This window comes from Seriola dumerili, unplaced genomic scaffold (genome assembly GCF_002260705.1).
Source record: "Seriola dumerili isolate Sdu_G_001 unplaced genomic scaffold, Sdu_1.0 BDQW01000017.1, whole genome shotgun sequence".
Taxonomy (NCBI): domain Eukaryota; kingdom Metazoa; phylum Chordata; class Actinopteri; order Carangiformes; family Carangidae; genus Seriola; species Seriola dumerili.
Genome location: NW_019174272.1, coordinates 13,631,264 through 13,644,719, shown reverse-complemented (window position 1 = coordinate 13,644,719; position 13,456 = coordinate 13,631,264). Strand labels below are relative to the sequence as shown.

The window sequence follows — 13,456 nt, the reverse complement described above, 5'->3', positions numbered from 1 at the left end:
TCACTCAGTCATCATCTATAGATTTAACTTATCACTGATGAACCCGTTAAAGAATACTGTATCATTATACTCTGTCTTTCAAATCAGTACAAGGTCCGATCGTTTCCGCCTTAGCTGTGCTCGTTCCCGCGGCGGGCCTGCCGTTCTCTGTAGGCCAGCAGCACCAGCACCCGCTCGCTCACGGACCACAGCTAAACAGTGGTGGTGAGATTAGGCGTCCTCTCCCTGGCCACGCCCTATTACTGGCGTCGCCTAGGAAACGGGGCGTGGATAAAGCGTTCGTGAAGCAGGTGACCGACGTGATTGGCTGAAGTGTCGGATGATGTAGTAGCGTGCCATCGTTCCATCGGTCCTCCGTGAGCTGTTGAAGCCGCTCAAAGTGTCTGTGACCGTCTGCAGTCAGTCTCTCGTCCTCCACCTGCCAGCGGTAAGTCAGTCTTCTCTTCACTTCATGTTAATGTCGTGTCACCTGTGTATACAGAGGCATGTAGGGGCCACACTGACGACTCAGTTCAGTTTGATGGATGATGGCAGGAATAGACGATGAGCGGAGCCGCATCTCAGCCGCTGCGGAAACGAGTTCAGCAGACATGACAGACTGGGTGGCATTCCTAAAAGTGATCGATGCCAAAAAGTGACTGTTTATTAACGTGTACAGCTGCTTCAATCTGGAGCAGTCATTCAGAACGTGACAATAATACACACAGATTGTAACAGTAAAGTGAGTGTGAAACTTAAACGTTTCTTAAAACGAATTATCACAACTGAGGCCAGACAGGTGATTATAGATCATAGATCATAGATTATATTGTTATTGATGTTTGTGTTGGTTTGTCTAACGTCCTAGTTTATATTTGTTCTGTTATAAATCCTGCATTCAGAATAATATTTATGTGAAAGCTCAAAGTACCAAAAAAGTGAGAGTAGTGATCTGTAGAACTGTATTACTGCATTAACACATATGTATCAGTTTTATTCCTCTATATCTAATAATTGATTATTGATTGTGGTTGTGTTTCCTGTGATCATGGTGTTTTCCTGTAGTGACACCTCTGTCAAGCTGAACAGTTTACGTTACTTTACTTGTTTGGCAGCCCTGGTCCACCATGCTGACCCGTCTGTTCCGTATGCATGGCCTCCTGGTGGCCTCCCACCCCTGGGAGGTGATTGTTGGCACAGTCACTCTCACCATCTGTATGATGTCCATGAACATGTTCACTGGCAATGACCAGATCTGTGGCTGGAACTTTGACTGCCCCAAAACAGAAGAGGTGAGTCAGTGAGATGAGACTGTAGTACTGTACCACACAGCGTGAAGTAGACCACAGTCCCAGACTGAAACCGCCTCAGGACTGTCTCTCCACCTGCACTTCAGACTATATGTCGCACTGACAGTATATGGATCCTTTGACCAACCGCACAGCTCTGACTTAGTGTCCTTATCATTTAGAATTAATATCCATTGTTACGGCCAACAGCTATAGATCCTAGAAAGCATGATGAATCAGGATCTCGGCTGGAGGGATGACGATGATTTCATTAGTTCAGACCAACACATGACAACAACTACCAGATGATTTGCCATCTGGTGTATTCCAGGGTGCACACCCTACCTTTGTTTTTCATCTAGCACCTCATCACTTCCTCGTGTCATCACTGTTGAGCTATGAACCTGCTGCTGCATAACTTCCTAAGACAACTAGTAAATACATATCTTCATCCCATCTGACAGGACTGCATCCTGAAATAGCTGAAGTGTGGAGTAAAGTAAATAGCTGTGTGTGTGTGTGTGTGTGTGTGTGTGCGTGCGTGCGTGTGTGTGTGTATGTCATGTTCTGGATATTATGGATTTTGTAATATCGTCATTACTGTGATAAACACACATTTTGGTTTTTAGCACCTATCTACCCCATACTAACCCTAACACTAACCTGATGGATGACAGAGCTTTGTCCTGATTGGCTGAAGCCTTCATTGACATACAATTTTACAGTATATCATACACCTTTATAGTATATCATACAGCTTTACAGTGTATCATACAGTTCTACAGACAATTCAAATTGTAAAACAATTTTGTTTGACAATCACATTTTACAGTTTCTGTATAAGTTGTAATGAGTGTGGAACAGTTAGTACTATTTCAGAACTGAGACCAGGATTCAGCTCCTTGTGTTGGATGATGGTAGGTGGATCTTGTCACCTTAGGGCAGAGCTAGGCTAGCTGTTTCTGCCTGTCTTGAGTCTTTGTGCTAAGCTAAGCTAACCAGCTCCTGGCTGTAGCCTTTTATTGACCTTACAGATATGAGAGTCAGCGTGTCCAGCTCTGCCTGTAAGTACTGCTATTATTTCTAATGAGAGTCTGCGATCTTCTCTTTTCATAGCAAATACTGAGCAGTGACATCATCATCCTCACCATCACACGCTGCATCGCCATCGTCTATATTTACTTCCAGTTCCAGAACTTGAGACAGCTGGGATCCAAGTATATTTTAGGTAAATTATTGATGGTCACATGTTGATAAGATGTCACAGACGGGTCTGTAGAGGGAGCAGATCCTCTGACCTGTCAAGATATAAATAAAAAAAATCTCATCCTCTCTTTCAGGCATTGCCGGCCTTTTCACCATATTCTCCAGCTTCGTCTTCAGCACAGTGGTCATTCACTTTCTTGACAAAGAGCTCACAGGCCTCAAGTAAGGACGCGCTCCTCATACTGTCCTCTCTTAGTGTCTCTGTTGAAAGCTCCAGCTGATTGCTCTGCTCTGTCCTTCAGTGAGGCTCTGCCCTTCTTCCTGCTTCTCATTGACCTCTCCAAAGCATGTGCTCTTGCCAAGTTCGCTTTGAGCTCCAGTTCTCAGGTTTGAAGAAATATTCACTTATCATATATATATATATATAGAGAGAGAGAGAAAGAGAGAGAGACAGAGAGAGAAAGAGAGAGAGAGAGATGCAACTGACTGGCTTATTTCACTCTAACTCTTTCAGGATGAAGTGAGGGACAACATTGCTCGTGGCATGGCAGTGCTGGGACCGACCTTCACTCTGGACGCCCTGGTGGAGTGCTTAGTGATCGGAGTGGGAACAATGTCAGGTACTCCCTGCCAAGTGAAGCTCCATTTATCCTTTGAATGAGGTGTAATGAGGTGGCTCTCTGATTGTTTCCCGGCCCTTTTCCTGTGAATTGTGCTTGAGAATCTGTTTGTGTCTTTCAGGTGTGCGGCAGCTGGAAATTATGTGCTGCTTCGGCTGCATGTCTGTCTTGGCCAACTACTTTGTGTTCATGACCTTCTTCCCTGCATGTGTGTCACTGGTGCTGGAGGTAAGGCTGCAGTCTGTGGTTGTATGTGTGTATTTGTGTGTGTCAATGTCGGTCTGACTGACCGTGTTGTGTTTGTTCCTGTAGTTGTCCCGTGAGAGTCAGGAGGGCCATCCTATCTGGCAGCTGAGCCACTTCTCCAGAGTGATGGAGGAGGAGGAGGACAACAAACCCAACCCTGTGACCCAGAGAGTCAAGATGATCATGGTAACACCTCTCGACCTTCTTGTGTTTCTCTGTTTTCATCTGAACACCATGTGATAGCAGCTCTCTGCTCCATGTGCAGTCTCTGGGCCTGGTGATGGTTCACGCCCACAGCCGCTGGATCGCCGAGCCCCTGTCCATCAACACCACAGTGGGCATGCCACAGGTCGGCATGGAGCTGGACCACCTCTCACCCAGGAGGATCGAGCCAGAGAAACCGCTCTGGCACTTCTACCTCACCAGGTGAGGCTGTTGATCTGCTTGACTGCATGTCTGTGTGCATGTGACAGCTGCCCTGTATTTTCTGCTTTAGAACATTAGTTGTGAGAAGAGGTTGTGGTGTGAAGAACAAATCTCTGGTCAGAACATGGTGTTCAGGATCAACATCTGAGGATGACAGTGAATGTGTTCTGGACACCGGCTGCAGTAGGGCCTTGGGGTTCCAGACAGTCCTGTCTGTAATGTTGCTGCTGCAGTTTTGACCCATGCAAACTTTCTCACTGTGTCCACTGGAAGTAGATGAAGTTGTGGTAGAAATGTCTGCTCTTCTTTGATGTGGAATGAGGTCAGCATCAGACTCTGGCCCGACTGGTCACTGGTTGACTGGAGTGTACTGTGGTCATACTGGGATGAGAAATAACATGGCTGCCAGCATTTATGATATCTCAACATTTTATGTTGAGATATCAAACTGTTATTTCATGATTATGTTTGTGTGAGACCTAAAGGAAACTGTCCCTGTCCTCCTGCAGGATGATCACCATGGACATAGAGCAGGTCATCTGCCTGGCCTTGGCCCTTCTGCTGGCGATCAAGTACATCTTCTTCGAGCAGGTTGAGATGGAGTCTACGCTGTCACTAAAGAACCCCATCACTATGTCTGCCCCTGGCCTGGCCCTGCGACGGCCCACCGAGACCTGCTGCAGGAAGGAGCCGCCAGCTCCCCGCCCCATCGCCCCCACCCACAGCATGGCTGCCATGGTCTCCATCAAGGCAGAGAAAGGTGTGTCTGGACTCAGTGAGGATGTTGAAGCAGAATTGTGTAGCATTGTGGTTTCTAACTCTAACTTGTTTCCTTAGATGAGGTTATCCGGCCCCTGTCCACCCCAGCTGCAGATCCCCAGCCAAAGAGCCTCTTTGTTATGGGGGATGAAGAGGAAGAGCTCAAATCTGAAGCTGCTCAGCCGAGCCTCCCCACAAACCCTAGAGACCTGGACCAGTGTGTGGCCATCTTGAACAACCCTGAGGTAAGACATCACACATAAACACAGCTAACTCAGCTAACCTCCTCACCTCGACCCACTTCCCAGCTCCCTCGGGTGTCTGTGTGGGTCGTGGCATCACATCCCACCAATCAGACTGCAGGATTTGAGGAAGTTGTCTGATCTAACTAGGCTTTAACGAGATTAGTCACTGTGGTATCTCTTTGAGGCTCAACCAATTAGAGCATGACGCCAATAGAAAATACACTTGCAGTGAGTCCACTGACTGTCTTTGGCCTCTGTGCAATCAACTCCCAGGATAGTGTGAGATGGTGTTTATAGGTTCTTCAATTCATTTAAATTTTATTTGTATAGCACCAAATTATAATATACATTATCTCTGGTAGATAAGCATCTACCAGAGGCAGAGAAACTAAGCTGGCTCACTATAGACAGATATATTTAACGTAGAATCAACTGGCATGAGATTTATTGCTCTAATATTAAATTGAATCCACGGCAACAAGCATCACCGTGTTTACAGTAAATCACACAGCAGGTTGTGATAATCTATAATCTATAATCTGTATAGTCTGTTCTGTCATTTCTGTGAAATGACTGTGAATGGCTGTTTTCAGAAATGTTTTTGAGCTGAACAACACTCAGTAAAGATCCGTCCTCCTGTCTGACCACACTACACGGTGAACAGTAAATGGCTGCATGACTGTATGTGTTGCAGTTGGGGCCTCGTTTCCTGAGTGATGCTGAGGTGATGCTGCTGGTCAACTCCAAACACATCCCAGCGTACAAACTGGAGGCCACCATGGAGAGGCCAGAGAGAGGAGTGGCCATCCGGAGACAGATGATCTCTTCAAAGCTGCCCTCTCCTTCTGCGCTTTCCTCTCTGCCATACACACACTACGACTACTCCAAGGTGCGCGCACACACACACATACACACACACACACACACACACACACACACACACACACACACACTGCAGTCCTCTCTGTAACATACTTCCTGTTTCCCAGGTTATGGGCACCTGCTGTGAGAATGTAATTGGCTACATGCCCGTACCAGTGGGCGTGGCTGGACCGCTGCATCTGGATGGGAAGCATTTCCAGGTTCCCATGGCAACTACAGAGGGCTGCTTGGTTGCCAGCACCAACCGCGGTTGTCGAGCAATTGCTGTGAGTGTCAGACTGTTGTTTTCCTACAGGACAAAATAGCTAACTACAAATATCCAGCTGCTGTCTCCAGATCAGATCAGTTCTCTATTTACTGTTGACACAGTTTGTAAGTTCTAGTCCACCTGCTCCAGTTATAACCGTGTCCGTTTCACATGTTGCTTTGAAATCTCACATCAATATCAGACAAAGTGAGTTTTACTTGACCTTTAAAATGTGTAAATTAACTTAGGAATGATGAGGTAGAAAAAGGAAACTTTGCTCCTGTGTATATTCTGAATGTGCTCAGAAAAATGACAGCATTGGTCATTCAGATATCTAAAACTAAAAATATGCTGCAGCTGGGAGGTGGAGCCAGCAGTCGCATTCTGGCTGACAGTATGACTCGAGGACCCGTGGTGAGGCTGCCCTCCGCCTGCCAGGCTGCAGAGGTCAAGGCCTGGCTGGAGAGCACAGACGGTTTTCATGCCATCAAAGAAGCCTTTGACAACACGAGCAGGTAAAACACGAACCTGATACGGACAGGAGTAAAAGTATGGCTCAGTGTCTGTGTCTACATGTTGTTTTTTGTGTGGTTGTTGTGGCAGGTTTGCTCGGCTGCAGAAGATGCTGGTTGGTCTGGCTGGAAGAAATCTGTACATCCGCTTCCATTCCAAGACTGGAGATGCCATGGGGATGAATATGATCTCTAAGGTAACTGTGTGTGTGTGTGTGTGTGTGTGTGTACATTTGAGATTCAGATAGAGAGTTTCCATCCTAGTGTGAGACTCATGTATAATGGTTCACACCTGGCCTACCTGCAGGGTACAGAGCAGGCTCTGAGCAGACTGCAGCAGAACTTCCCAGACCTGCAGGTGGTGGCTGTCAGCGGAAACTACTGCACTGACAAGAAACCAGCCGCCATCAACTGGATCGAAGGCAGGGGCAAGTCTGCCGTCTGTGAAGCCACCATCCCCGCTAAAGTGGTCAGAGAGGTAGGAGGAGCCAGGGCTCAGAGTGTTGACTTCTCACATGTTTTAGAATGAGGTGTCGAGTATTAAAGGGTCCTGCCGTTAGCCCTTCAAACTGCTTCAACTGTAATCATTCCTCCTGTTAAAAGGTCCAGTGCACTGTCAGTAGAGAGATGGAGGAGAAAGCACAGAGGGACAGAAGCCTGTATTCAGTCTCAGTAACATGTCTGAAAAAACATTACACATCAATCTGGATCCCATTTCATGATCTGCTAAAATCAACTGTTTTGTGAGAGTAGTGATCTGTAGAACTGTATTACTGCATTAACACATATGTATCAGTTTTTCTGTTTTGTTGAGTTTTATATGAGTTAATTCAGAACAAGTTCCCTCCATCAGACTCATCCTACAGAAGCTCACATTAACTTTACCTCAGCAGACTCATGTTCATTCGTTCACTGCAGGTGTTGAAGACGACAACACAAGCTCTGGTGGAGGTGAACATCAGTAAGAACCTGGTGGGCTCCGCCATGGCAGGGAGCATCGGTGGATTCAACGCTCACGCAGCCAATCTGGTGGCTGCCATCTACATCGCTTGTGGACAGGTGGAGTAGTTCTCAAATATTCTTTATTTCACTGTATGTGCATAGTGAGGGCTAAATCATGAACTCTGTGCGTGTGTGTGTATGTGTGTGTTTGTCCTGCAGGATCCAGCCCAGTCAGTGGGCAGCAGTAACTGCATCACCCTGATGGAGGCATCAGGACCAACAGGAGAGGATCTGTACATCAGCTGCACCATGCCTTCTATAGAGCTGGGCACTGTGGGAGGAGGCACCAACCTGCCCCCCCAGCAAGCCTGCCTCCAGGTACACACACACACACACACACACACAAATTGTTTCTGCTAGTGGACAAAACAATCAGTTATTGCAGCTTTAACAGGCCTGTGCGTGTGTGTGTCCTTGTGCCTGTGTGTGTGTGTGTGTGTGTGTGTGTGTGTGTGTGTGTGTGTGCCCGCAGATGCTGGGTGTGCAGGGAGCCAGTCAGGACTGTCCAGGGGAGAACGCCCGGCAGCTGGCCAGGGTGGTATGTGCCACCGTGCTGGCTGGAGAGCTCTCTCTGATGGCTGCTCTGGCGGCTGGACACCTGGTGAAGAGTCACATGACACACAACAGGTAAGCACCAGGAACCTTCGTTTACATGACTCAGTTTTGTCTGTGAGCCATTCACAGGTCTACACAAAAATCTGAAAGTTCAGCACATGCCAGACCCTAAAGAGTCACACAAAGTTTACAGTGACTATCAACTCCAGCAGACAATCTAGTGTGGGTCAAACCACGTTTAAGCCTTGCAGGTCTACTTTGTTTGTTTTTCAGGGACATATATACATGTTACATCAATCAAACCATTTAAAGCCTTAACTAATTCCCCCCAGATGCCATTTTATAAAGAAATATAAAACCAGTATGCATGTGACACACAACCCTGATGTTCTAAGACGATGTTACTGTCCTGTCTGCAGGTCCAAGGTGAATCTCCAGGAGACTCCAGGAACCTGCAGCAGGAAAGCGTCCTGAGAGCAGTGTGGCCTCCTGCAGGAGCAGTAACTTCAGGAATCTATGGACAATCTGAAAAAGACTAATCATTCATCAATGAAAAAACAGACCTCAGACGTTCTCTGAGTGACACAGGAGTATCATGTGACCAATCTCTATGCTGGCTATGAAAAGGATTCATTCAAGCTAATGGGACTGTTCTGTGGGAAATATAAATGTATCTGGTTATGTCTTATGGAGCTAGAAGCAGCTAATTACTGGCTTCTTTCATTTCCAAGGTTAAGAATGTCGTTAGGCTTTTGGGTTCAGATGAAACAGCTCTCCAGTCACCAAACGAGCACCGTGAACACAGAAACACTGATACCTAAAGGAGCCTGCAGACTGTACACAGACTATAAGTTTACTGCAGGTCACACTGTGCAACATGGGTCTAATAAACATGGCTACAACATCAAGGCTGATGTATGCAGAATGTAGGATGATTAACCCCTGAATCAGCAGCTATGGCTAAGTCAATAGACAAGATTAATGTTTATATCAGTGAGCGTCATCCATCTTCATCGCTATGGTGGTAAACAATGAAGCTGAGCACAAATCGATTAGATTGGATTAATAGTGATTTTTATTGTATGGAAAAAAAATCCAAAAAGAAGCGGAGGAGAATCTGGACCCGGGTGTGGTGAGGGAAAAGAGGCAAACGTAGGACCTAGAGATAAGGGTTAGGGTGTTGGGTTAAGAGAAGTATTTCATAATTTCATGCTGCCTGTTGGTTGGTTTGTAGATGTAGGTCACAGCAGCATCTTTGAATCTCTCTCAGTGTGACGCTGGACCACGACCAAACATATCACCCAAGTTTGTTTCACATCATCTTTGGTCCTGGGCGGCCCAAAGTCGCACAGTGTGTGCCTGCCTTAAAAAGTGACGGTGTCTGTTGAATGTGTGTGAAAACTGAAGATCATTGCTGCTCACTACAGATTCTGCATCACTGGACCGACATCAGGAAAGAATAAATATGTGAACGATTATCACTTCAAAACAGACTGCAAGTCAAAGGCTGAGTTTATCTGCAGGTACAGAACAGGTGAGATAAACTCAGGACTGTGTCTGTACTGCTGATAGGACATACAACAAATCATTAGGCTGGCCATTCCCAGACTTCCCAGAATGTCACAGCCCAATTTAAATACGCTCATCTTCTGCGGCCCATCTAAATCTTTAATGACAACACAACTCACGATACTAAGATTAATGGTTTCCTGATACATATTTTTTGTTTTATAAACAGAACAATTCTGCAGGTTAATAATCCATCTATATACACATAACAATTAGTTAAGTAACTAATTAAATCACAGTGAATTGTTGAGCCTGTATCCTGGCTGTTTGACACTGGATAATAAAACACTTATAAATACAGTTTCACAATATCCAACATAACATCAGCATGAAGCAAAGAGAAAATGTGACAGTCACCGCTCCATTTGAACTATTTTCCCACTAATGACAAGATATAAGAAACAGGGCCAGATCAATAATTTACTTCCATAACTTTGTTTTACTTTTTTATTTAAATATTGAATCATGGATATTTTATGGGCATTTCAAACTTAATTACCAAATTAAAAATTGAAAACAATTTATTTATTTATTGTAAATGACCTCTCACTGCCCACCTGCAGTAGCTCTACGACCAACCAGCTTACAAACGTGTGTGTGCGTGTGTGTGTGTGTGTGTGTTTGTTATCTGTGGAGATGAAGTGACTAAACGTCTGCTTGAGTTGCATCCGTAATTCATTAATAATGTCTGCTTCTAATCAACACAAAGTTATGTTGTCACTGTGTGTGTGTGTGACAGTGACAGTGGCATCAATCAGTCTGTGTTTTTAACTGCATTAGCACAGTGCTGATGCTTCAAGAGTAACATGCTGCAGACGTGTGAAATGAATTCACTGACAGTGAGTTTTCCTGTTGAACCAGCAGACAGGCGGAGGTTCTGGATATATTTTGTAATAAACACAAAAGGACTTTAGAGTGACAGGTTGTACTGTTTTGATTACTGCTCTGTCATGAGCTGGAAAATTGAATTTACATGACAGTAAATGCACCGTTGGCCTTGACTAATGACACCTGTCCTGTCCTGTAAACAGGTTCAGATGTAGGGATTTATAATTATTTATTATTACCAGTGATTATTTCTTATATAGTAATATTTATCAGCACACATTGATGCATAATAATAAAAAGTATTCATTATTATTTCACTTTATATGCTGCTTACATGGTAAAATTAACACACTAATTCACTTCACACTAACACAGCTAAGACACACACAAAGCACAGAGAGGGAGACAGGGAGGCTGACTGGGGGCCCGCAGTTTGATTTTGGCCCCTGTCAATTTATTCTGGCCCTGCTCAAGTTCTTTGCCTGGTGTTTCTAATTGTTCCTGTTTATACTCTGACAGCTTCTATTAGTTATATTCACTTTAAATGAATGTTTAACCATTTAAGCACTAATGAAATAATCTATCTATATGTTCATTTACTTTTGTCAGACTTACATTATTGTTGTGCCATAAATACTTAAAATCAGTCTGCACTCACTTCAGTAGAGGAACTAATGAAAACCAATGTCTGGATGTGAGAGTGACAGATATTGAGAGAATCTAAAACACTACAGCTTTAGAAGACGGTCAACATCTCCTTACAAAACATGTAACTATTAAAGAATATGGTACAAAACATACAAAAACTGAACCAGATCCAGCATTAAGATGTTAAACTGGAGTCCTGCAGGTGTCCTGCAGGTGTCCTGCAGTGAGATCTCAGTCACCCTGCTGAAGCCAGCTTCACTGTTTTAGCAGAAGAGTCTAATCAATGAGTGACAGCTGTAGGTTAGTGAAAGTTATACTTCTAATCAGATTACACAGCTTTAACTTTCCCTCCACACGCTGCTCAGCAGAGGTCTCAGTCAGAAATCCTCCACTGATCTCTCAGTGCACAGCCCTCACCAGAGAAGCTGCTGTCCAATCAGATGAGGGCCCAGCACATCTCACCAGTTGTGAGCACACTGATTGGCTCAGCCCTGGTAGGACGCTGCAGAGCAGATTCATGAATAATATTGGAAGTGGGCCAGTCTGAAGTTTGGCAGGAGTTAACAGACACACCTCTGTTCTCCTCTTAAACACTTGAGGTACAGGAGAAGTTCATGTGAACACACGAGTCACTGAAGATCAGGATGTAAAGAGTGTGACAGCCGTGGTCTGTTTAAATAACACTAGTTTAACAAACACTTTGAGTGCTAAAATGAATCCACATTCAAACTGTACAGTTTGTGTCGTCAACCTGTTTTTTGTTTACTTTTCATTGTTCATTCTTACAGATTGTTAGATTATTTGAATTAGTCATTTTAACAGTAGCCTTCATGCACCTTCATATATACTTCATACACCTGACGATGCTGTGCTTTGGGGACTTAAATGTATCCTTGGACACAACAGTGTACAATTAATTCATATCAAGCTCTCTACAGAGCTTCAGCAGAGGCCTCATCGCCTCCGACTGTTCACTTTTCAGCCCTCCAGGCTGTGGTTCTACTTCCTGCTGCGTCACAAGAGGATTTTTGTCAAATATCAGACTCAGATAATTAACTATTTGTGTCTTTTAAGTGCAGTGGAATATGAGGTGTGAATGAATTGTGTTTTATTTGTGATTTACCCATTTTCACTCCATGTAATGAGATGAAACAAAACCTACTGACGTCTGACAAGAGCTGATATTTTAAAATCCTCCAGGTTCTGACTTGCCTGGGTGGATGAGGGCTACAACAGGCTTGAACAGCTCCACCTATAGACATATATGGCTCCGCCCGATCTGTTAATGGAGACACACTCCGGTCCACTAGGCGGCGCTGGAGTCGGCCAATAAACACAGGCAGAGTAAACAGAAGCAGAGGACTAGGAAGAAGAGGACCAGGAAGCGCAAGACACAGGGAACAACGGCGACCCAGCTGTTGTCTGGTCCATCATGTTGTCCTTCACTAGAGTTCCTCGTGTTTCTTCACACGTTTTTCTCCTCGTGAACCCGCAGCTCCACGTGGCGACGGCGCAGAGCTCGAGGAGCCTCTGTCCCCAGGTGACGAATGCCCCCCCCCCGGTTGACTGTCAGCTCGGCTCACCGACCCCGGGCCACGTTATTTTTATTATTTATTATCAGTTATTATTATCAGTACTTCACACTGTCTTATTTATATTCCAGCTCAGGAGCGTGTCTCATTGTTCGTCACCTGGGGACAGAGGCTCTCGAGCTCTGCGCCGTCGCCACGTGGAGCTGCGGGTTCACGAGGAGAAAAACGTGTGAAGAAACACGAGGAACTCTAGTGAAGGACAACATGATGGACCAGACAACAGCTGGGTCGCCGTTGTTCCCTGTGTCTTGCGCTTCCTGGTCCTCTTCTTCCTAGTCCTCTGCTTCTGTTTACTCTGCCTGTGTTTATTGGCCGACTCCAGCGCCGCCTAGTGGACCGGAGTGTGTCTCCATTAACAGATCGGGCGGAGCCATATATGTCTATAGGTGGAGCTGTTCAAGCCTGTTGTAGCCCTCATCCACCCAGGCAAGTCAGAACCTGGAGGATTTTAAAATATCAGCTCTTGTCAGACGTCAGTAGGTTTTGTTTCATCTCATTACATGGAGTGAAAATGGGTAAAATCACAAAATAAAACACAATTCATTCACACCTCATATTCCACTGCACTTAAAAGACACCAAATAGTTAATTATCTGAGTCTGATATTTGACAAAAATCCTCTTGTGACGCAGCAGGAAGTAGAACCACAGCCTGGAGGGCTGAAAAGTGAACAGTCGGAGGCGATGAGGCCTCTGCTGAAGCTCTGTAGAGAGCTTGATATGAATTAAATTGTACATGCTGTTGTGTCCAAGGATACATTTAAGTCCCCAAAGCACAGACATGCGTCAGGTGTTATGAAGTATGTATGAAGGTGCATGAAGGCTACTGTTAAAATGACTAATTCAACATAA

General features: G+C 45.1%; 2 protein-coding genes across 3 annotated transcripts in view; both read left to right on the top strand.

Moving 5' to 3' along the window:
- The first annotated feature begins 353 nt into the window (after positions 1-353).
- On the top strand, positions 354-10,456 carry LOC111227716 (3-hydroxy-3-methylglutaryl-coenzyme A reductase-like). Its single transcript, XM_022753393.1, has 20 exons — positions 354-427; positions 1,095-1,271; positions 2,385-2,496; positions 2,609-2,696; positions 2,777-2,861; positions 2,989-3,094; positions 3,216-3,322; positions 3,407-3,526; positions 3,606-3,766; positions 4,276-4,526; positions 4,604-4,770; positions 5,465-5,659; positions 5,760-5,918; positions 6,257-6,414; positions 6,503-6,608; positions 6,719-6,889; positions 7,330-7,470; positions 7,573-7,731; positions 7,886-8,040; positions 8,388-10,456. Exons 2-20 carry the CDS (start codon positions 1,107-1,109, stop codon positions 8,440-8,442), a joined length of 2,661 nt encoding a protein of 886 aa, XP_022609114.1. The 5' UTR covers positions 354-427; positions 1,095-1,106; the 3' UTR covers positions 8,443-10,456.
- Positions 10,457-12,367: 1,911 nt separating this feature from the next.
- The window catches only part of fxn (frataxin), a 14,713-nt gene continuing 13,624 nt past the window's right edge, over positions 12,368-13,456 (top strand). For both annotated transcript variants that reach the window (XM_022755720.1, XM_022755712.1), the window contains exon 1: positions 12,368-12,553. In XM_022755720.1, the coding sequence (XP_022611441.1) occupies positions 12,446-12,553 (108 nt within the window). In that variant the 5' untranslated portion in view covers positions 12,368-12,445. The remainder of the gene's footprint in view (positions 12,554-13,456) is intronic.